The 23,297-nt window shown below is 38.1% G+C and overlaps 1 protein-coding gene across 7 annotated transcripts in view; it reads left to right on the top strand.

Moving 5' to 3' along the window:
- Nucleotides 1–23,297, top strand: part of GRM1 (glutamate metabotropic receptor 1) — a 434,400-nt gene that overhangs the window by 367,159 nt on the left and 43,944 nt on the right. For all 7 annotated transcript variants that reach the window (XM_040448935.1, XM_040448933.1, XM_040448932.1 and 4 more), the window contains exon 7: nucleotides 14,488–14,614. In XM_040448935.1, the coding sequence (XP_040304869.1) occupies nucleotides 14,488–14,614 (127 nt within the window). The remainder of the gene's footprint in view (nucleotides 1–14,487; nucleotides 14,615–23,297) is intronic.

The following is a 23,297-nucleotide window of genomic DNA, read 5'->3' as shown; positions in this document are numbered from 1 at the left end:
GAGAGAGAGAGAGAGAGAGAGAGAGAGAGAAAGAGAGAGAGTGCACGTGGGGGAGGGACAGAAACACAGGGATAGAGAAAATCCCAAGCAGCCTCCACACTGTCACTGTCAGAGCAGAACCTGACATGGGGCTTGAATTCACAAACTGCAAGATCATGACTTGAGCCAAAATCAAAAGTTGGATGCTTAACCAACTGAGCCACCCAGGCGCCCCAAGCTGTAACATCTTTTGAAGAGCTGTCCTGATGGACTCCAACTCTCAGGGATCCCAACCACTTTGAGGAAGAAACAAACTTCTGAGATAATTTACCCTAGTTGGTTTGTCTGATTGATTGCATTTTATGATTTTTTAAATCAGAATATAGTTGACACACAATGTTACATTAGTTTTATTCACCCTAGTCTTAAGTATCTTGTTCTTTCTATGCAGATGTGATATTAAAAATTTTTTTTTAATTTTTTTTTCAACGTTTTTATTTATTTTTGGGACAGAGAGAGACAGAGCATGAACGGGGGAGGGGCAGAGAGAGAGGGAGACACAGAATCGGAAACAGGCTCCAGGCTCTGAGCCATCAGCCCAGAGCCCGACGCGGGGCTCGAACTCACGGACCGCGAGATCGTGACCTGGCTGAAGTCGGACGCTCAACCGACTGCGCCACCCAGGCGCCCCTAAAATTTTTTAATATTTATTTATTTTTGAGAGACAGAGAGAGAGAGAGAGAGAGCGCGAGTGGGGGAGGGGCAGAGAGAGAGAGAGGGGGAGACAGACTCTGAAGCAGGCTCCAAGCTCTGAGCTGTCAGCACAGGGCCCTATGTGGGCTCGAACCCATGAACCATGAGGTCATGACCTGAGCCTAAGTCGGATGCTCAACCAACTGAGCCACCCAGGTGCCCCCAGATGTGATATTAAAAGTACTTAATAATTGCCATGCCAACTAACTGATCAGAATGGACTCCTTCTTGGCTCTGTGAGAAGGTGCTGGAGGCATCCCACCAAGCCGAGAGTTAGTCCTTGAATGGTGGGAAGATTTGGGCAAGGAGTCCTGTAAGGCAGGAGTAGTGTGGGGCATTCAGGAAGCTCGAAGATACCATGAGTTTGCACTCTGGGCAGAAGTATTTCAGCAGTGTAAGCATGGTTGCAGCCAATCCAATGTGTACAGGCTGTAGGTCAGCAAGGCTGCTCGCCAGGAATCCCATTTCTGATTCTTGTCCCAATAGAATTCTTCCATATGAGGCTGTCTGATGGTTTAAACTCCAGAGGCCCAAAGCTTCCTAATTGTTGCTATGAGATGCCAGACCACTGGACTCTAATTTTGTCATCCTTTCTGGATGGCGGGGAAAATGGGACATCTGAGACAGAGGTCATACTGCGGGGACAATGTGAATCAAGGGGTATCACATGTGTGACTCAGGCCTTTCCAGCTTGGGTGGGAACATTGTCTATGCTGCAAACAAGTACTATAAAACGTTATGGAACTACAAAGTTGGTGTTTTTCAGAGTATAAGAAAAACAATCAAACAAACAAACCGTGGCAAGAGAAAACAAATCATTCCAAAGATTCCCTGAACTCCAGCCCCCTTCCACAATTCCCTGCTGTTACTGTGGTTACTTGTAGGCCATGAATGGGGGCTCGCGTACCATGTGGATTCCCATTTGTACCTTTCAGAAAAAAGGCCTTTCCTCCCCAGGTTCACAGGAAAGGCTGTCATACATCTCTATGCCTAGATACTAAAGTATTTCTGGCTTCACGTTTGCATTACGCCCATGCAGTGTTTGTTATTGAAGGAGATCCCAGAAATCATCGCGGAGCCATTACAGAGCACTCGCTATAAATGCAAATCTCTCGGGGTCTAATTTTAGAAATATTGTGTACCCTGCAGGAAGAAAATATGCCTGTTCTCAATGGCACCTGGAGTGGAGGTGGGGGGGGGTGTGGAATGTTTGTTTGTTACCCATAAGCACCATGGGAGGTATGCAAACAAATGAAATCTGAATCCCATTTACCAAATGATCGCACTTATATTCTCACACCACCAATTTGCCACCCACCAGGCCCAGGATGCAAAGAGCCAGATCCCTCAGTAGCCACCACAAAGACAGGAGAGAGGCAACATAGAAGGTGATTATAGGACTTGCACTGGTATTCACTGGAAAGCATAATGCTTAGAAAGGGATTATTCATTTTAAATATAGAATGCCATTTAAAATGCTAAAATAAATTATTTGACTTTTTAAACGATAACCCATAGAGCTTTCTTATGGTAATTTCCCTTGAAGTAGTTAAAAGTAGTTTTCTTATGTTATCGATTCTTAGAAATCTACATATAATGTCTTATAAAAGCAGAAATTTCTTTTTAACCATTCCAGAAACACAGTTAAGTAAAATCAAACTTTTTATTGTTGTGTGCTTTATTAGTCAGGGTTCAGTCAGGGAAAAAAGAACCCTTGCCAGGTTGTTTGATAGATTGGTTATAAAAGTAAAAGAGGACACCAAGCCACCGCAGAGCTGAGTAACAGCAAGAATCATCCTCACCCCAGGCCAGAGGGACACAGGGAGGAGTCACAGCTGCTCCTGAACTGCCCCCTGAAGCGGGGAGGGGAGGATACCTTGACTTCCCCTCTCTCCCTCGCTTGAGTCTCTCACTAGGTCCCTGCATTTGGCCAACTTCATCCAGAAGACATTGGCAAGAAAGCCCGGACAGTGTAGTTCACAGGTTTCCTCAAAACCTTAAAACTAAGCACTGCCTAAGTGCTAGTGCATTACTGGGAAATGGAATTCTCAGATGCAAGAGTGAAGGGAAAGGGAAAAGGAGACACGGAAGCACGGAAGCCCCTGCCACCACCACCACCACCACCACCACCACCGTCACTAAAGTGATACTTTACTGAGCAGGATGCCACTTCACTGGGTATAACCGGTCATTCAACCTCAGAGAGATCTCTGGGTGGGCCACTTGGAGTAGCTACTGGAGCAAGGAGGGGGGAAGAATGTGTGCGCCATGCCGTGCCATTTTCCTGTGGACATGCTCCTGTGGACAAAGTTTACTCACAGGAAGTCGTATCGTCTGATCCCTTTAGACAGCTACTGGGGAAGTCAGAATCTATGTCTGGTCCCACGGTCCTTTTTCAGATCTAGAAGCAGTTGGGTCCCATGCGGTCTGGTCTGGGCTTCTGCTGTGGTGACTACAATGGAGGTAGCTGAAGCCCAGTGACGGAGTCATGGGAGAGACAGTTGGACATCCCAAGAAAAGAGACAACAGTGGTAGAGACTGAAGTATGGGTTGCAGAAGTGTCCAGGACTTTCCAAGAGCCAGTGGCCAAGGGCCTGAGAGAGAGGCTAGGAGAAGAGGATCTAAGGCAGCACACAAAGTGTGGACAGTGAATCTGCAGTCAAACACCAACAGCCTGCACATGTGGTGATCTCCTGCACCAGGCCTGCAGCCATTTTCCTTGGTGTGGTGAAGAGCCAAGAAGGAGTGGGAAGGTGAAGGCAGCAGTGAAAGGAAGGAGAAGGGAGGCAATAGAGGTCAGGGATAAATATTTTTCAAGCATATTCTTGTGCAAGTACAATAATAGATATATTACAGTCACCATTTTAATGATTCCTTAAAATAACACTTTTAAAGCAGATATTGTGGCCCCCATTATACAGATGAGGAATCTGAAGCCCAGAGAGGTTGAGTCATTTGCCCCAAGCTCTCTCAAGCTAGAAAGTGCCAAAGCTGGGATCAGAACCAGCCCAGAGCTCTGATCACCTCACTGCCTCGTGTGGTTCAATTGCCTGTCATTAGATGAACTGGTGTATTTCCTACTAATGCAAGTTTCAGTTGCTAAGCTTTATTTTCTCAGGAGTTCACAATAAAATTATAAATAGAGATGCACTTTAACAGGGAACAGAATCTAGAACTGAAGACGCAGTATTAGTGCGGGAGGTTGGGAGAGTTTAATAGAGGCAGGGAATCCGGCAGAGATGTCGAGGGAAAAGAGCCTGCAGATTGCTTTCACTGGCTCCTATTCTTTCCTTTCCTCTCTGTCTTCTATTTTTTTTTTCTCCCCTAAGTTTGTCTGTGGGTTCTTTGCTTTAAGAGGATTATTTGGGGGCTGGGATTTGGGCATGATGAATGGACAGCACTGATTCCTCCTGTTCTCACCCGGCCAATCAAAATAAAATTCTGAAGTTACATGAATGTAATAGAATAGATCACAAATATTTCCCGATTTACACAGGCCATATTGTCATATAGTGAAATATACCTTACGTACATATAGAAAAGCCCAAGTACATGTATCTTACAAACTACAGACTTTGGAATTAGGTTAACTAATTTCCTTTCAAGAGATAAGTCTGATTCTTTCCTATTTCTTGGTATTTTCTATTGGAAAGATAAAAATTTAGTTTCAAAGGTGTTGGCAGGGTGGACCTCAGAAGATTACTTAACTTATACCTGCTAGAATCCCTTGTTCAGCTTCAGCTTCCTGCATCACCCTGAGTTTCCCACTCCAGTTAGATCAGCAAAGAGGCCAAGCCACCGATTTGTTGAGTATCAAACTAAAAGGGACATGTTCATTTTCATTGTGATCCCAGACTCCTTCAAAGATGGAAGGAAGCTAGGACAGTCTATTAAGAAACCATTAACCATTGACCTTTAATTGGAACTATGTATCCTTAGATTTAATAATACCATAAGCATGATTAGGTAACACTACTAGAGGAGTTTGACTCTAGGTTTTTCTGTTGGTAAGTATAGCTACTTGGCAGATGTTGTCAATGTAAAAATCTTATCGTTTCTACCGATATTATTACCCTTCTTTTAAAAATATAATAGCTAATATTAATTTTCACATTAATACTACCACCTGTCAACATAGGCCAGTGATTAAAAAGCAGCCACTTTGTTGTAGATCTGATAGCTTAAGACTGCAGAGATTAGGGATGAGAGCCTCACATTCCAGAATGTTTGTCTTCTTTAGCAACCTAAGATCATCCCTTTAATGCCTGCTGTGAACTCATTCTTTCTGTAGCCTCTTTAGCATTGTTTTCCTCTTCCTCTGTACATTTTCCAGCTCTTGAAAGAACTCTTTCTATATTTATAGTTGCTTACTTGGCCCAATTCCAGCATTATCCGGCCAGGGATGCTGTCCCTCTGAAAGACTGGATATCTATTTTTTTTTTTTTTTAATTTTTTTTTTCAACGTTTATTTATTTTTGGGACAGAGAGAGACAGAGCATGAACGGGCGAGGGGCAGAGAGAGAGGGAGACACAGAAATGGAAACAGGCTCCAGGCTCTGAGCCATCAGCCCAGAGCCCGACGCGGGGCTCGAACTCACGGACCGCGAGATCGTGACCTGGCTGAAGTCGGACGCTTAACCGACTGCGCCACCCAGGCGCCCCTGGATATCTATTTTGATCAAAATTGTCAAGCAGTTAGTACCACCTTCCCTTTCCTAATGATAAATAAATAAATGAGATAAGGTTAAATTTTGTATGATAGAACATATATGATTTGCCAACAATCCTTCCTGTCACTTTATGCAGAAATAGTTACAGGCAATAGATGTGTCTTGGGTCCATGCTCTCCAGTATCAAGGTTGAGAAGAAAATGCAGTCACATTATAACGTGTGTACTCCAGGTAATAACACATCTGCCAATATCACAGTTAAATATCCTCAGGGAGAAAAACAACTTTAATGATGTGATAGACTATGAAACACTGTATTATGTGAAATCAGACAGATGAACTTTGAAAAGTGTTATCATTCCATTTGTTTTGTAATGATGGAAAAGTTGCAAAATTTTCATCAAAATATAAAATAACCAAAAACAGGCTTTAACACCATTTCCGGGTAATTCACCACCTGATGAGATACTGGCCCTTTGATCTCAATACCCGGAATTGGAAGTTAGGGAAACGAGGTGCACTCTTCTTCCCCTTCCACTCTTCTTACTCTCACATTGAATCTGAGTAGCTCACCTGCCGATTTTCTTCTAGGTCACGTTATGGATCACGCTTGACAGATTATTTTATATTCAGTTTTTCCATCTGCAGTTACTCCACATTCAGAGTTCAAAGTGTATCAATTGCCCTTCTTTATACTTCTAGCTATTTTTGTTTTTATATGATAGGCTATAGCATTTGGAATGGTTTCATTCTCCTCCAGTGCCTCCTCAAAATTGCTCACATATGTCCTCTTCCCTCCATGGCAGTAGGAGGAGGAATTTTGCCTTGAATTTGGTGTCAAGAGAATCATTTTAGACTGAAATCTACCTCAAGCAAACGTGCTCATGGTGCAAACAGTCATTACTGTCTGGTCACTACGTGGCTTGCGTGTGCATGTCAGGTCCCCAGCACCCAGCCCATTCAGCCCCATCAGCCTGGACCGTCCAGAGAGTTTTCAGAGTTATTTCATGACCGCTAACTGTGAATTATCTTTGAATACTTCCCATATCTGTAATGAACATTTTTATTTTGGTTCAGCTTTTTCCCTATTTGCTCATAATTTTGATCTAGTTAATATTTCTCTCCTTGTCTCACTTTCAAACATGAAAGAAAACATGAAATTGACCACTTGTATAGCCAGCAGCCACATTTAGTAATTGTAAATCCTTCACTCTATTTTTTCTCACCTTACCCTTTCTCTTTCTTTCTTTCTTTCTTTCTTTCTTTCTTTCTTTCTTTCTCCCTCTCTCTCTTTTACTCTGTCCCATGTTCTCCCTGAGCCATTTGAGAGTCAGGTGCAAATATCACGAAACTCGATATCTTAATACCTCAGCTTATGTTCTGTAAGAATAAGGATAATTCTCATATGGCCATAAGAGGAGCGAAGAAAGTTAGCAATAATATCATCAAGCACAACTGTCGCATCCACCTCTGCTTTCTCTTGGTGCGAATCAAAGCAAACTACCCATTTAAACTTCACAGTTAATGTAGCCATTCTGGCAACCAGAGGAGTGATGATACGGTTCGTCCATTATGTGATTCTTTCAAAATTCCACTGCAGGATGGCAAGATCTGAATATAAATTGCCCACATGAATATAAAAAACTCCTTATCTGAGAAGCCTGTGATTACATAACATTGATGTGATCTCCCCGGGCAACTAAAAATATATTGGCTGCAATTTTGAAAAAAAAAAGAAGACAAAATGCTTTGTGTGTGTGTGTGTGTGTGTGTGTGTGTGTGTGTGTGTCTTCTTGTGCATGTGAAAACATGAGTACCATAGTCCCTCTGGATGAGGAAGAAGCTGTAAGCACTGGTCATAATGAGAAATTCTGTGGAATTATTAATTTATCCATAGCTACTTTGAGTAATATCTACATCTTCACCTCTTGTATGTTGACCAGACTCTGTTTACTGAAGCTGTTGGTAATCACCTTAGCTTCAGACCCAGCCTATCGCCACTTTTGGGCAGATAGCACCTGATAGGTGCTGCTGCTAAATGACGTGATACTGGACAGTGGCAGTGGCAGACCCATTTGCTTTTGTAAGTGAACATTTATTGAAGTATAACATACATACAGAAAAATAGAGAAGGAAGTATGAGTATGCAGCATACCAACTCTGTTCTAGCTGTTCCCTCTGCCTAGAATACTCTTCCACTGGATATACTCACGGCTTATACCCTTTCCTTCTCTCAAGTCTTCACTTAAGTGGCAATATCTTAGTGATGCCTTATCTAATCCCCAAATGCAAGATTGCGATTCCTTATTCCAGGCACCCCCCTATCTAGGACCACCATGAGGCAAATGAGGTGCCTAGTGCCCAGGATTTAGGGAGGCACTCACTCTCGAGGTTGTGCAAGTGCAGGGTACATACTTACACAACGCTGAGGGTGGGTGTCTCTTTAAATTTGGTCCCTAGGTGCTACACTTGCCTCACCTTGGTCCCTGCCCTGCACCCTATTCCTCTTTCTCCCTTTAGTTTTCTCAAAACCCTTCTCTAGAATAATAGCTCCTCCTCAGGATGGGGATATTATCTGTTTTATTCACTGACTATGTCTAGCCTTGACATGGTGCCTGGCACATTATATGCACTTTAAACGCATGTTGTAAGAGAATGAGTGAATAATTGAATATATATGTTCTGCATAAGCATTTCATTCCTCTATCAGTACACTTAACACATTATGTTAGATTTTGAGCTCCTTAACACCAACAATTGGGTTCTTCAATAATTTATCCCATGCATAGCACCATGTCTGACACACGGGCCACTAAACAAAGGTTGATTAATTGAATATATATCTACCAGGCTCTGAGATATAATTTTGTTTCTCCACATAACATGTCATCGCCTTAGCAGCCATTGTTACACTAGGAGGGCCTGCCTTTTGAAAATAATTGCAGATAACAAGACTGAGATTTGCACAAGATACCAATCCCTTCTGCAACGGCTTCCTCATCCACAGAATGCACGTAATTAACTCCACTGCATTGAGTGGCTATGAAGGGTTAGTGTAATTCTGTACAGAGGTCCTAGCAAAAAGCTGACTTTATATATGTCCATTCTTGTGATGATTTTAAGATTTTATTTATTTATTTTGAGAGACAGACAGACAGACAGACAGAGAACAGAGAATCCCAAGCAGGTTCTGCACTGTTAGCACAGACCTGATGCGGGGCTCAAACTCATGGACTGTGAGATCGTGACCTGAGCCAAAATCAAGAGTCAGATGTTTGACCGACTGAGCCACCTTGGTGCCCCATTCTTGTGATGATTTTATATTCCCATGCCATTTTTATTATATTTTCCGTATAACAAATTGCAATGTAGGGATTTTAATTGATATTCTGTATTTACTTTTTGTAGGGTTTTCATCCCTTACTCTTCTTTTCCTTTCTTTGAATTCATTTCTGTTTCTTCTGTTTATGTCATAGTCTATAATATTTTCCTCTTTTCATCCGTCTACATTATTGAGAAATTAATATGGGCCAAGAATTATACTAGTGATGCAGATGGGCTGGGTCTGAGGATCCAGGGGAAGGTCCCACAAGACCAGCCAAAAGGGTCCTTGACTTCACACAGGATAGAAACCAAACACCAGCAAGAGAAAGTGGAAGAATTTATTAAATAGCCTGAGTGACAGAGGATAGCAGACAGAGTGTCGGGGAGACTTGAAAAGGAAAGGAGAATGAGTCTCATCATTGCTTGGGGTTAGGGGTTCATATTAGAAAAGGGTCTAAAGTACATGTTTCTTCAGGAATCCAGGGTAGAGTCCATTCAAAGGTGAGTATGAGGTGTACAATAGGTATTATTCCATACATTACTGAAGGTAGGAGTATTGATGCCAGTATCAGCCAAGGTTTGTTTGCAGTTAGTGTCCTGGAACATGTTTGGAATTTGGCTCTTCTTAGGTGTTATCAGGTATTTGGGGCCTAGGACAAATTTCAGAGAATGATTAACTTTCTTACTTTCCCCTTGAAGTGAGAACATAGCTTCATTGGCTTATTTAGAGGCAAAATATGGAACATGAGTAAATGGGGCCTAGTAGAAAAACAGCAGAGATGGAACTTTTCTTTTTCTTTTTTAAAAAAAATATTTGTTTGTTTATTTATTTTGAGAGAGAGAGAGAGAGACAGCACAAGCAGAGGAGGGGCAGAGAAAGAGGTTGAGAGAGAATCCCAAAAAGCCTCCACACCATGAGCACAGAGCGCAATGCCAAGCTCCATGTCACGAACCGTGAGCTCATGACCTGAGCTTAACCAAGAGTCAGATGCTTAACTAGGTGCTAAACTAACTGATCCACCCAGGTGCCCCAAGATGGAGCGTTTCTAACATGGAGTCCCTTCAGCTTTAGTACCTCACTAGTACAGGGAATGCAAAGGAAGCTCAACCATGGCCCATTCCTTGGAGGAACTCAGTGTAGCTGGAGAAAAACATCAGCCATTAAGTTGATTGGGGGGCAGGGTTAGCTCTTCTCTCTTGTAGCTGATTCTCCTCCAGTCCTGATTAGAGTAGACTCAATTTCTTTATTCTGTTTAGTCTTTTAGGCAGTTCTCTTCTGATGAAAATTTTCTGTTTCCTTTGATTCACAGTTACCTTTCCTTCATTATTTTCTCTTGATGTTATTTATTTTCTTACGTTCTTTTTCTAAATAAAACCTTAATTTAAAAAATCCATTTCACGTTACTTCAGAAACTGAGTCACAGAATGAACACTTGCTTTCCTATTGCATAAATCTTTTAAGACTCCTACAGTGTGTATGTAATTGAATAATGGCATTGCGTGTACCAGCAGGTCACCTAGTCTCACTAGCAATCAACAGCACTGTGTACGCAGGATCTAGAAAGAATCAAAGCAGGCTGGGGGCCTTAGTAAGCCTTGGTCCTTCAAGGGCAGTTTCAGTAAAATATCAAAACTGTTGTTGTGACTCAGATCTATCATAAAAAGTATTTTCTGTGACAAAAGTGAAAAAATACTTTATTCAGTTATTGGGTGTATACTACAGTAGTCTCCTCTTGTTTGTGGGGAATATAATCCAGGACACCTCCCTCCCTATGGATGGCTGAAATCCCAAATAGTACCAAACCCATAATATATGCTATGTTTTTTCCTAGATTTATATACCTATGATAAGGTTTAATTTATAAATTAGGCACAGTAAGAGATTAACAAAAGTAACTAATAATGATGCCACTGTACATGCGAAAGAAATATTAGTAAGCCTGACTCATATAAAAAAACAAAATATACAAATAATCAGTAATATGATTTTGATTTGAATATCTGAAGGAGATTTGAACATAAATTAGAGACAACAACAATATTTTAAAAAACTGTACCTAAATGAAACATATCTACCATATAGATATGAAAAAAGCTAGCGGACAAAATCTAACTTGTAGTAATGAAATGCCAACTATATTTTAGCTCTTAGAGAACTGTAAATAAGGCCCTGTTTGAAAGGATTTACTGCTCCAGAAATACTGTCTGAAGCTTGTAATGTTGTACCTACCCTTGAGAGTATTGACACAGATGGACTTTGGACTTGTGGAGAAAGGTGACATTCTAAATGGGAGATTATGTTCATTCTTTATGAAAATGTATTTATTTGTTTGCTATATGGTTCCACGTGAGAGCCATGGGTTAACACCCACCTATAAACACGCACACGCACACGCACACACATTCTGTCTTCTTTATCTCTCTGTCTTTAAACTGTATTCTCTAGGTTACTCCTTGCACAAAGCAAGTCAGATGAAACACAAATTTGATGATGTTTCTAGTCTACTTGAAACCTCCCTCCAAAACAAACAAACAAAAACAGAGTTATGTGGACATTAATGAGGACACAATGAGGAGTTGGCACAGAGGCTCTGTCCTCATTTGACAGACTTATGTAAGAAATTATTAACAAAGTTAAGTGCAGAAGCAAGGACCAGGGACTAAGTGAATGCCTGACTAAAGAGCTTATGTTGCAAAGGTATTGGGGTTGGGAGGCACTAAACTTCTTTGAGTGCCCTAATTGTATGTTTTAAAAAGATTCAAGTCACCACCCACTGACCACCTACTGTGTGTTTTTGGTACATATCTATCCCTTGATGACAATGATCTGAAAACAATGAGCTGGCTTTGTCCCTTCTCTTGAGGAGCCCACTGGCCATTCCCGTGATCTAGGAAGCTCTGCATGTTAAGAAATTAGAGAAAGAAGTAAGAAGTAAGAGTAAGAAGTAAGTAAGTAAGCGCAAGAAGAAATTAGAGCATGTTGTATAATTAAAAGACAGGGCCCAGAATTCAAGTGTAAAGTGTTAAAATCTCGGTCTAGAGGGGTGACTGAGAGATGGAAAAGACAAATCAGATATTATAGACATTGTATGCCAAAAGTACACATACTTGGTGGCAGAATAAAGAAGACATAAAAAAAAAACTGCACGTGAGCAGCTTCATTTTTTATTATTAATAAATAATTATATAATTATGTTTTATAATTTTATAATGATATAATTACATAATTTTATAATATTTGTATAATTATAATTTTATAATTGTTAATTATATAATTGATTATATACCTTTATATAATTATATAATTAATAGTAAAGGTATAAGTTAATCATTTATTCATTCATTTATTCAATCATTTAAAACCTAATTTTAAAGACTTTCCAAGAGTCACTCATAGGATCTACCTTCACTAGTCATCCTGAATAAATAAATTTGCTTAGCATTATCACCTTTTGAATTTGTCAAATTAGTAGCATTAATTTTATAGTGAGAGAAAAACACAAAGCTGACTGAAGTCATACAGTATTTTGTGATGGCTTTTACTATACTTTTTATACCAACTAAAATAAGAAAGTAGTATTCATTTATTGAATTTTTCTCATATATCACTTAAAAAATTATTATCTAGAATGTAAATTTTCCATGCTTATTTTGAAGTTGGGGCTAGTTTTTGAAAAGACAATCTGATTCTAGTTTCTAAAGTCATTTGAAAGTAAAAGAAGAAAAAGAAAACATTTTACATTTTCTGAAAATATACTGTTATTTGATATTTTATATGTAATTCTAAGATAAATATATAAATTTTGACCTGCTCTGTGAGAAGATAATTTTATTTTCACAAAAGCTAGAGTTTGTATTATTTTAAGGTATGGCAATATTTACAATTTAATTCCTGATTTTACATATGAAAACATTTAATAATATTTACTGTGTTAGGGAAGAACTTTTGCTTCTAGCCATGAAAGAGTAACGGAGTCCAGACTGCCTTTTGCTGTAAACAACTAGAAAACTTGACATAATATATGAAATAACTGTGTTCAGACATTGGAAAACAGTGCATGACCTTGATTCCAGGGAAGTGTAGGCAAACAAACAAGATGAACCCAAAAGTCACTAAGGCTTTATGCCTGGAGGCAATTCCCTGATTGTTGTGCAATGAAAGAGAATACAGAGCTTGGAGACCTTGCTAATTTAAGAAGACAGAAATCAAGATTTAGGAAGGCTAAGGCAGCGAGAATTTGTACTGCAGTGTAAGGGAGAGGAGATCTATTCAGAAAGAGTCCCAGAGGTTAACACACAGGTTCCCTTGAATATTTGGCCAAACACCGAATTCAAAAAGTCCAGGTAGAAAACAATTACTGGGGACCTGGAATCCCTGAGCTTACACAGACCCAGGAATTGTCTCATTTTTCACAAGCCAGAGTGGAGATACTTTGTTGAATACACAAGGAATTAAGTAGAAACCCCAGGTGATTACACTTTAATATGAGGCTTAATTATTTCTAGAGCAGACAATCTTCTAGACTTATCCTAAAAGATTAAAAACAAGGCTCAAACTGAGCCACGAGTAGTTTAACTGCCATCAGAACAAAGACCAATAATTAATTCTTCAGGGAAAAACATCCAGGACTCTACGCCTTATGTACACAATGTCCAACATCTATCTGATCAAAATATTTATATCCAACCACATCAATGATTATACTAAATGTAAATGTATGAAACACTTCAATGAAAGGCAGAAGTTCTCAGACTGGAGATGAAAGCAAGATCTAATTATGTGCTGTTTACAAAAAACTCACTTTAAAAAAAATTTTTTTTTTTCAACGTTTATTTATTTTTGGGACAGAGAGAGACAGAGCATGAACGGGGGAGGGGCAGAGAGAGAGGGAGACACAGAATCGGAAACAGGCTCCAGGCTCTGAGCCATCAGCCCAGAGCCCGACGCGGGGCTCGAACTCACGGACCGAGAGATCGTGACCTGGCTGAAGTCGGACGCTTAACCGACTGCGCCACCCAGGCGCCCCATAAAAAACTCACTTTAAATGCAATGTGTTTTGACTTTTTTTTTATTATGCCAAGTGAAATTTGCTTACCAAACAAATTGAAAATGGGAGAAAGTTTAAACTACTCCAATAATAAATGATTCATTGTAGTTTTTGATTCACTGTAATTTTGGGCGAAAAATAATTTTTCTTCCAACAATTTATGTGATCTTTTAAATTCACTAGAGCAAGTCACAAGGCCAATAACAGGGTTGACTTTCTTAGCCATCATTCTGTTTTTATGTGTATAAAGTTGCTCATATGTTCATAGTTACAAAATTCATTTAAAAATCCTCAGATTTTATGAATAAATAAGGTTTTATTACGTAAGAAATTTGTGGCTAAACATTGCTCTTTCAGAGAAGAAAAATTAATTTTTATTTTTCTGAGAACAATTAATACAGATGAATATAAATAATAAAATTTAGCTGTTTCATTTTGGTAACACTAAAAAATATAATGTCATCAATTCCCTTTATGAAAGCAATTATTTTTGAAAAGCCTCCAAACCCAGCATGGAATGAACTGAAATTCACATCTGAACTCGAAGATAATCAGGCCTATTCGAATGCATGTACTTAATGTTCCTCAGCATATAGGATATTTTGAAGAATTACTCTTTTTTTTATTGTAGTATGAAAATAAGTCCTTATATGAAATAGAAGACTTTCTGGAGAGACCATCTTTAAGGCGTATGCATTATCTCTGTGTTACAGGTCATACGGAAAGGAGAAGTAAGTTGCTGCTGGATTTGCACAGCCTGCAAAGAGAATGAATACGTGCAAGATGAATTCACCTGCAAAGCCTGTGACTTAGGGTGGTGGCCCAGTGCAGATTTAACAGGTAGGAGCTGCCTCACTTTAGATCTTGTCACTGACTATGGGCTTTCCCAATGTGCTCATTGTTTAAAATATGAACATGCAGTTCATGCCTTTTTCAATGTTTATTTACAGTGTGCACTTTAAAAAAATTTTTTAATGTTTATTTTTGAGAGAGAGGGAGAGAGAGAGAGATGGAGAGAGAGAGAGAGAGAGAGAGAGAGAGAGAGAGAGAGAAAGCATGAACTGTGTGTGGAGGGGCAGAGAGAGAGGGAGACACAGAATCTGAAACAGGCTCCAGGCTCTGAGCTGTCAGCACAGAGCCCAACGTGGGGCTCAAACCCATGAAATGCGAGTTCATGAACTAAGCCAAAATCGGACGCTTAACCGACTGAGCCACCCGTGGGCCCCTAAAGTGTGCATTTTTTAATGCTCACGTCAAAGAGCACAGAGAAGCCGCTTATAACTTTTCCAAGATTTATATTGTAAGACAAGTTCATTTAAATGTTTATTTATTTAAGTATTTATTTAAATATAAATAAAAGTGTATTAAAGGGACATTCTGGTATACCAGCTATTTTCTGTTTTTCTTTTCAATTTTTTTTAAAAAGATATTACTAGTCACCTGCATGTATATTAGCAAACATTTCTTGAACATCTATGCATGAGGCAGTATTCTTTTGCTTTAAATTTATCTTGCTTTATTATTTTATTTTGCTTAAAACTTATCAGGGAATAAACATGTAAAAAATAATCTAAGATTGTTTTAATGTAGTAGAGATATTAAGAAAGTACATAAAACTTGTGAGGCAGATAAGAAGATGAGAGGAATTCCAGAGAGAAAGTAGAAGATGGGTAAAATGAAGGCATATAACACGTGTGGGGAAAACCACAAGTGTGTGAGGCTGGTTGGTAGACACAAGGACCTAGCAGAGGCCAGAAGCGAGACTGGACAAGCATGCTGGAGGTTGATGGTAACAATCTTCTGCATGACCTTTTCCTAAGGGTTTGGACTGTGGCTTTAAGCACAAGAAAAACACGGAAGGATTTAAAGTAGCAAATAACAGGGGCTCCTGAGTGGCTTACTCAGTTAAGCGTCTGACTTCGGTCCAGGTCATGATTTAATGGTTAATTAGTTCAAGCCCCGCTTCAGGCTCTGTGCTTACAGCTTGTAGTCTGGAGCCTGCATCGGATTCTCTGTCTCCTTCTCTCTCCACCCCTCTCCCATTCATGCTCTGTCTCTCAAAAATAAATAAATACTAAAAAAAATTTTAATAAAAAAAATAATAAAGTAGCAAATAACATCATGATATCTGTGTCCCCGAGAGATGCTCCTGGTGGTAGTATAAGGAGTGTAGTGATATTGGATGAAAAACAGAAACTAGGAAGCTATTGTATTTGGTCCAAGTGAGTAATTTCAAAGGCTGTAGACTAGGGCAGCTGCAGCAGGAATGGAGAGGAATATATGAATGCAAGAAAGGATTTATTAGTAAAGTCAATGGGAATCATATGGATGGATTATCAGTTTGTAAGTTGCATTAGAGAAATGTTAAAATATACAAGTTTTGTTTTCTGTGGACCCTGGTATGAACTCACACATGAGATGTGTTTCACAAATACCTTTCAGAAATTTTAGGAGTAATAGAGCCATGGAAGCTGCCATCTGAGTACACAGAGATTTTTGTCACCTGAGTAATCTCATCCCTCCTTTTAGAGGGGGAAGCTGAGGCCCAGAGAGGTGTACTTGTGTGCCCAAGGTCACGAAACTAGCTAGAAGCCGAGCTCAGTTCCCTGGGTCTTGATCCTCTGCCCCCTGGGTATTGTTGAAAATCATTAGGGAGGGTAACATTCCTGATTGTTTTTTAAATTTTTTATCTGTTCCCAAATAAGAACAGCAACTAAGAAATTGTATGGCTTACTCAAAACACACCAAAAATGGCTGGGTAAATAGAACCAGGTCACATAATGAAAATTTTACTTATTTAGTGAAGTACCTTGTAAAATGTTAATCTTGTTAGAAAAAGTTAAACTAAAATGAGTGTCAGAAAGCCTTTAGAAATTGTTGAGTACAAAGATCTTCTTTAAAGAAGGGAAATTAGATAAGAATATTTTTGAAGGTACAAACTGTATCTCACTCATATTTTTATTCTGTAGCTGAAAATTGTTATTCAACTTTATTATGCTTAAAAACTCCCCAGGAAATACCCACTTCCAGAGAATCCCATTCACTAGTTCTGAGATGGGACCCAGCAGATTCTAAGGTGCCTGGTTCCTGTCCCATCCCTTTAGAAACATTACTCTCTGGCTCATAGTCTAGTGTCTTGAACATCATAGCTACCTCATAAATGTCCTATTGAGAGAAATAGAAAGGAGAAGGGGCTCACCTAAGTTCATCCTGGTCAGTGTGTTTGGTTAATAGAGAGAATCCACTATGAGAATCCAGTGTTTTTATCCCTGGGTCTAACTTATCTCATGGTTGCATGCAATGGAATGGCTTGGAAAAGCTTTTCCATCCACTTTTGGCCAACAGGGCTTCTCTCCCACTCGTGCTGTGCCTCTGTTCACATCTTTATCCTCCTCCATATAGTGTGTGCTTCATGCTGGGTCTTTTTATCTCAAGTCAGCCCTCTCTGCTCTTTGACGGAGACTGCAGCTGACTAGGAAGAGGCTCGGAGACAAACCTAGCCTTTCTCTGGTTCATCTTAGAAGTCAGAAGTTCTGGCTTGGAGGTATAAGAATTTTTCTTTTATCTACCTTTTCTTGGGCTTCCCCCAACTTTTCCTACTGCTCCATTTTCACTTTGGGGCTTATTTCATACATGATAAAGAACGTCTATCCTATTTTAAAACGTTAAAATACAAAGAAACTTTTTAAAAAGATCTAATACGTTATCATAATGGAACTCAAAGTCGTATGTTTTATTCCCTAGAGATCTTCCATTGTGGGTATATTTTTGGCCTACTGCCAAATGATCATCACCATTGAATTAAGGCTCTTTGAGTTAGTAGTGCATAAAAAAATATCCTCCTTGACTGTACATAGATATTAATGTGATTATCTTTCTAAAACAGTTAGTCTATCATCCATCATATGTGTAAAGGTCACTTTAGTTGAGCCAAGCAACAAATCAGGCTGCCCTTTTCTAATAGCAATAGATTTGATTATTTTGCAAATATATATGTATATATATGTGTGTGGGTGTGTGTATATATATTAATATAATGTATATAATATATACATAAGATAAATGTGTGTGGGTGTGTGTATATATATTAATATAATGCATATAATATATATACACACACCCACACACATATATATCTTTTGTTTAGGATCTTTCAGAATACACATCTTTGATGTTAATTTATACTTAGTTTTAATGACACCTGTCATTTCTGGATTCCTTTCAGCCTTACACATGAATGGAAAATGAGGTCTTATTTGGAGGCATGTCAGGCTCAGAACAAGGGTGCAGCACATGGCAGTGTCTTATTGGTTGTTGCCATGGTAGCAGTAGTTGTGAAAAGAGAAAACCCGCAGGCAGAGAATACCAAAATTCAGTAGAAATACTCAGAGGAGTAAATGCATTGCCTTTAAGTAGGTGTTTTGTGTTCACAGGTGGATCTTCTTTTGACTGAATTTTAGTTAATTTAAAAGAATGAGAAATCATTCTTCTTTAGGAAATGGTGTTTTTTACTGAAGGTGGACTTTGCTTATATGCATAAAATCATTTTACAAGATAGCTACTCTCCCTATATTTTCCAAAAACTCTAATATTAATGAATAAAAACATGTTTATAAGTAAGTTTTATTTTCATTAGAATATGTTGTTTTTTTGGCTCTAAAGAAAAAAATGGTACATTTCTTAAAGGAAGCACTTTCTGTAGCACTTGCGTTCATAAGTTTTTCATATTTTCTTCTTGGAAAAATGCACATTTTAATTCAGCACTTAAATTTCACACTTATTTCTTAAGATGCATAAACAGAGATCTCTTCTGACACGATATAAAACTTGACAGTAGTTTAACAATTCACGAACCAATTATATGTAATCTGATGCTACTTATTTCTGTTCAAAAGTCAAATAGGATGAGAGGATTCTTCAGAAAGCCAGACTACACTAAATTTTATCATTAAAAATAGAAAATATTAAGCTATAGAAATTAATTAGTTTTTACCATTTTTGTCCATCCCAACAGTTACTGTGACCTCTTACACTATCTACTCATTTACTTAATTTTATATACACCACCACCTGCTTTGTGCCAGGCATTTTTTGGAGAAACTAGAAACATATAGGTTTATATAAGTTTATATCATGGGGAGGAATTTCATATGAAATGTGAGCATATAAGCAATCAAGTAGAAGTCTACAACAGGAGTATGTATAAAATGTCATATGAACACAGAGTAAAAAAAGCAATTATTTTCCCCTGGCAAGACAAGAGGCTTCATAGAGAAGGGGATATTTGAGTTGAACATTAGCTATGAAATAGAATTTTTCCTTGTAGGTAATTGATATTAATGTGATACCATTAAAGAAAGCATTTTGACAAAGCTTTATTAATTATGGAGCATTATTGTAACTGTTATTAAATGTCCCAAGACATTTTAAATAGAATAAATGTGGACTTTCTTTATGTCTTCGGTTATATTATATTGGTATTAACCTAATTGGGAAGAAGTCCAGTATTAAATTATAGCTTCCTCCTATGCAGTTGGATCTTACAAGTGAACCAAAATTTGTCTAAAAATTAGGAGTAACTTCCTTTCCCTCAGATCAGTAATTCTTGGATTTTGGTCAGTAATTTGTAGTCTGCTTGAAGGAAAATGGATCTGTCTAACGGCTCTGGATTCTCTGGGATAACTGTAACCACAGACACTGCCAAGACCTTAAGTTCTTGAGGCTTTAGATACAGTATGCACAACTCACATAATGGCTTCTGCTTTTAGATACTGGGGGTCAGGCAGGGCCACTGGATGAAGGTAACTCCTATCCCTTCCAGTCTTAGGATACCTAAACACACGTGGGGATTGGACAACTCTTCTCTTTAAGCCTCAAAACAGGACCAAAAAAGTCTATTACATATCATATCACTTATATGGACAATATGGATATTACAGCTAAGTCTCTCAAGGAATCAAAGCTAATGCTTCTCAAATTTAAGATGTCTAAAAAAATAAAAGAAGAAGGAAAGGAAAGAAGAAAAAGGAGGAGAAAACATGTTTAAGAAATTGGTTCAAAATATAAACAGTCCCAATCCTCAAGTGATTCTGTTTTGGGGGGTTCTGGATTGACCTTGAAAGGTCTGGTTTCCCCATAGGAAAAAGAACCTAGGACCTTCACAAGAAATAAAGCAACCACAGTAGAGTTGTAGGTACATTGTTTTGGCGTGTTGTTGACAAAATGCTACTGTTTCAGCACAGAATACTTATATCTCCTTCTAGCATAAGCATATTTTTCTTCACTTGTGTCCACTACACTGTGTAGAATAGGCTTAGTTTATAGCTAGGTTTGGAATGATTCTGTGATTACTTGTGCAGATGCCTGAGTACTGGTTTTTCACTCTCGGCTACATTAAGGGGACTGATATTTATGATACGCAGTTTAGAGAGTGAAGCTCCACTTGGTGATAACCAAAACCAGTTTGTTTACCAATGGATTTCAGCTGACATATTAGATAGACAGACTTGGCTGTATGACTTAAAGATCATAAAAAGACTTCACTGGGAACTTCTGCCCTGAGCTCTCATTTCAAAGGTGAAGTGTACCCTTGTGGGAGTAAGGATCTTAGAGGGCTTGCACCTGGGATCTCCCTTTGCCCCTTGGCGCTTACCTGCACTGTCTTTCTCTTAGTATATTATACCTTTTGCCCTTAAGTAAAAAGATTATATAAGTATGTTCTGTGAATCTTCTCAGTCCTTTCAAGCATCTGAACTTGTGCAGTCTTTGCATATAAAAATAGTATCATTATTGGAAAAGTTAATGTAACATACCTACCAATAGCTTGATATAATTGAATTATTGTGTTAATGATTTTTTAGTAAAGCATAGGGTCTGGCAAATACTTATTACCAGTAAGGAGAACATTAAAGACAAACTCAGATTTGAATAGCTTCAAATCAGTGAAGAAGAAAAGTATGAATAAGAAAGAGTATGCAAAGGAAAGTATGATATATGTAAGAATCTTCTTCAGATGATCTTGCACAGAAGACCATTGTGTAGTCATCAGCTTGCTATAAGCTTCTTCAATTAACGGTCAATTTCCATGTGCCTTCAACTTCTGGAGACTCTCTGAAGAACCTCAGATTAAATCACTAAGGGGTGTAAACTTCAACAATATTAAGGTTCCTTTTTCATTTGTCTGGGAGTTGGAAATGAGGACAGAATTGCACAGTTTAAATTCCTGAATAAGTGTTCCAATGAAAAGGTTCCCATATCACTAGATTGGTCAGTGGGAACACGTTAACTAAGACCACAGAATCTAATATTTTAGCCTTTGTAAGTATTGTGGCTTTTCAACAGAATGCTTCAACGCACCAGCAAAATAAATACACTATTTAAGCTAGTACATATTCATAAACCATGGAGGGAGAAAACTATACAATTCCTTTGGAGTAACTCAAAAGTTCTCCTGCAATTGTTTCAGTCAATGCCTCCACCTTTACAATTTGTCCTAATTAATTTAATTACAAATGAAGCATGAACTGGCCACATCTGCCATCCTGGAAATGTTTTCCCAATAGTATTTAATTTTATAGCAAATTTGTCCCTACTGAAATGACTTATTTCATTTGTTCCATCAGGATTTTATCCAATGCCTGGTAGATATTTTATCTGGTACGATCAAACAGCCATTCTGGTTTTGTCAGTTATTTATCTTCATGAATCTTACAACATAATAATTGAATTTCTGGAATTTGTATTTAAGAACTTCTTTTCTGGCCACATTTTGTGATCTATAATTGGATACTTGAACTTCATAGATTTGTTACTAGTAATAAATTATTTGTTGTTTTATATGAAACTTTTCTGTTAGGAGTTTTAGTCAGAGCAGTCTGCTTAGCATGATAATCTCTAAAATATTTCTATTGTATTTCTAAAGTGTTTTCATAGTATCCATAACTTTTGCAGTACCTTTTTTACTGTGAGCCTTTGACGATGAGCAATGGTTCTTTGATATATGCTCTGCTGTTGAGTTCATATGTCTAGATCATGGTGTATCATTTTCATGTTTACACAAAAAAAGAAGAGTCATGATAATCTAGGTACATATGATAATCGGTATTTTTGTGTGCTCTGTCAACAATCCATCTTCCTATTTCTGTGAAGTCTTTTGTCCTTTTGCAACTAAAGGTATTCCTTGCCTAATTTTTTAAAATTATAGATAACATAGGTATTTTCATGAGTAGAGCAGCTATAATCTGATCATGTATAGGGAACCATAGTACATCTTGTCTAGAAGTAAATCCTAGATTAAATATGTGGGTTTTATGTCACAGAGAATAATGTATCCTTCCAATAATAATCTCAAAATACTAGTTGTTAGTTGTGGGTCCAGGCATAGGTTTGTTAAAGGTTTTCACCATTCCTGTGGTTTTATTAAACCAATATATCTGATGTTCTATTAATAGCGAGATTATGGGGGGACATAAAGATACCTATATCAATAAGAAAGACATATTGCTTCCCTTGGGAGCTCAGAGGAAGGACAAGGAGTTTTTGGGTGCCTGTGTTTCCCATGGGATTGAGTCATTGGACAGACTTTAGGTAGATGTCCTTCTGAATTTTAGCTAATGTGGCACATTGGTTCTTTAAATCACATATCCGTTTGAAGTATCTCTAGGCTTCCTTCTCTACAGTTTCACAAATCATACAGAATAGAGGCTCTTTTAGTTGTTTTACCTAAAGAGCCATAACTATATTGATTTCTAGCTTATTTACTTTTTAAGTCTATCTGGAAATGTCCAGTCACATATTGGGTATTTTCTAAGTTGATAATTTTACATTTTCTTCTGTTTGATTCCCCCAATTCAGGACCAAGCCCGTTTATAAAATGAGAAGATATAGTCTTTCTTGTCAGGTGTTGCGTCTACCCCAGAATTGTTTGAAGATGTCATAAAGTCTATCTTTATCTTTATTTAGTTTATACTTCTGCATCTTTGTTGAAAGAAAGGCTTTCAAAATTGCCTTATGTAATGCATTTTCTATTTCTATTTTTTAAACTTTACACCACTAGGTTATTTAAATCTTCTCTTTTCTAAATGGCTGCTTTTAAACATTTTCCTCCATGAGACTAACAATTAGTTGAATTAACTCATATATATCTGTAGTGTAGGACAGTAAGTGTCTAATAAAAATCCTGAATTCTGCAGAAAATATTATGCCGATATCCCTGAAGTTTAGGAAAATCATTAATTATAGCTCTTAATTTGGCTCTAGACCAGGGTTTTAATTCAACGTCCATAGATCTGACTTGTGTTCTACAAATTTAAAATGTAGTATTCTTTTTCTGATGAAAGCGCTGAGGACAGACTAGCTCATTTACAAAACCAGGTAAAGTTGCATAGAAAAAGGGATGGAATGAGGGCTAGCTTTCAGAAGGTTACAAAGGCTTTGACAAAGACTACATTGGAATTGAAATTTTATTTAGCAAGCTCAGTATGCCAATCAAAAGAGTGGAGTATTGACTATTCAGTATTTTATC

Source organism: Herpailurus yagouaroundi, unplaced genomic scaffold (genome assembly GCF_014898765.1).
Source record: "Herpailurus yagouaroundi ecotype Mexico unplaced genomic scaffold, PumYag 198, whole genome shotgun sequence".
In the NCBI taxonomy this organism is placed as follows: domain Eukaryota; kingdom Metazoa; phylum Chordata; class Mammalia; order Carnivora; family Felidae; genus Herpailurus; species Herpailurus yagouaroundi.
This window is presented reverse-complemented; position numbering and strand designations above follow the sequence as displayed.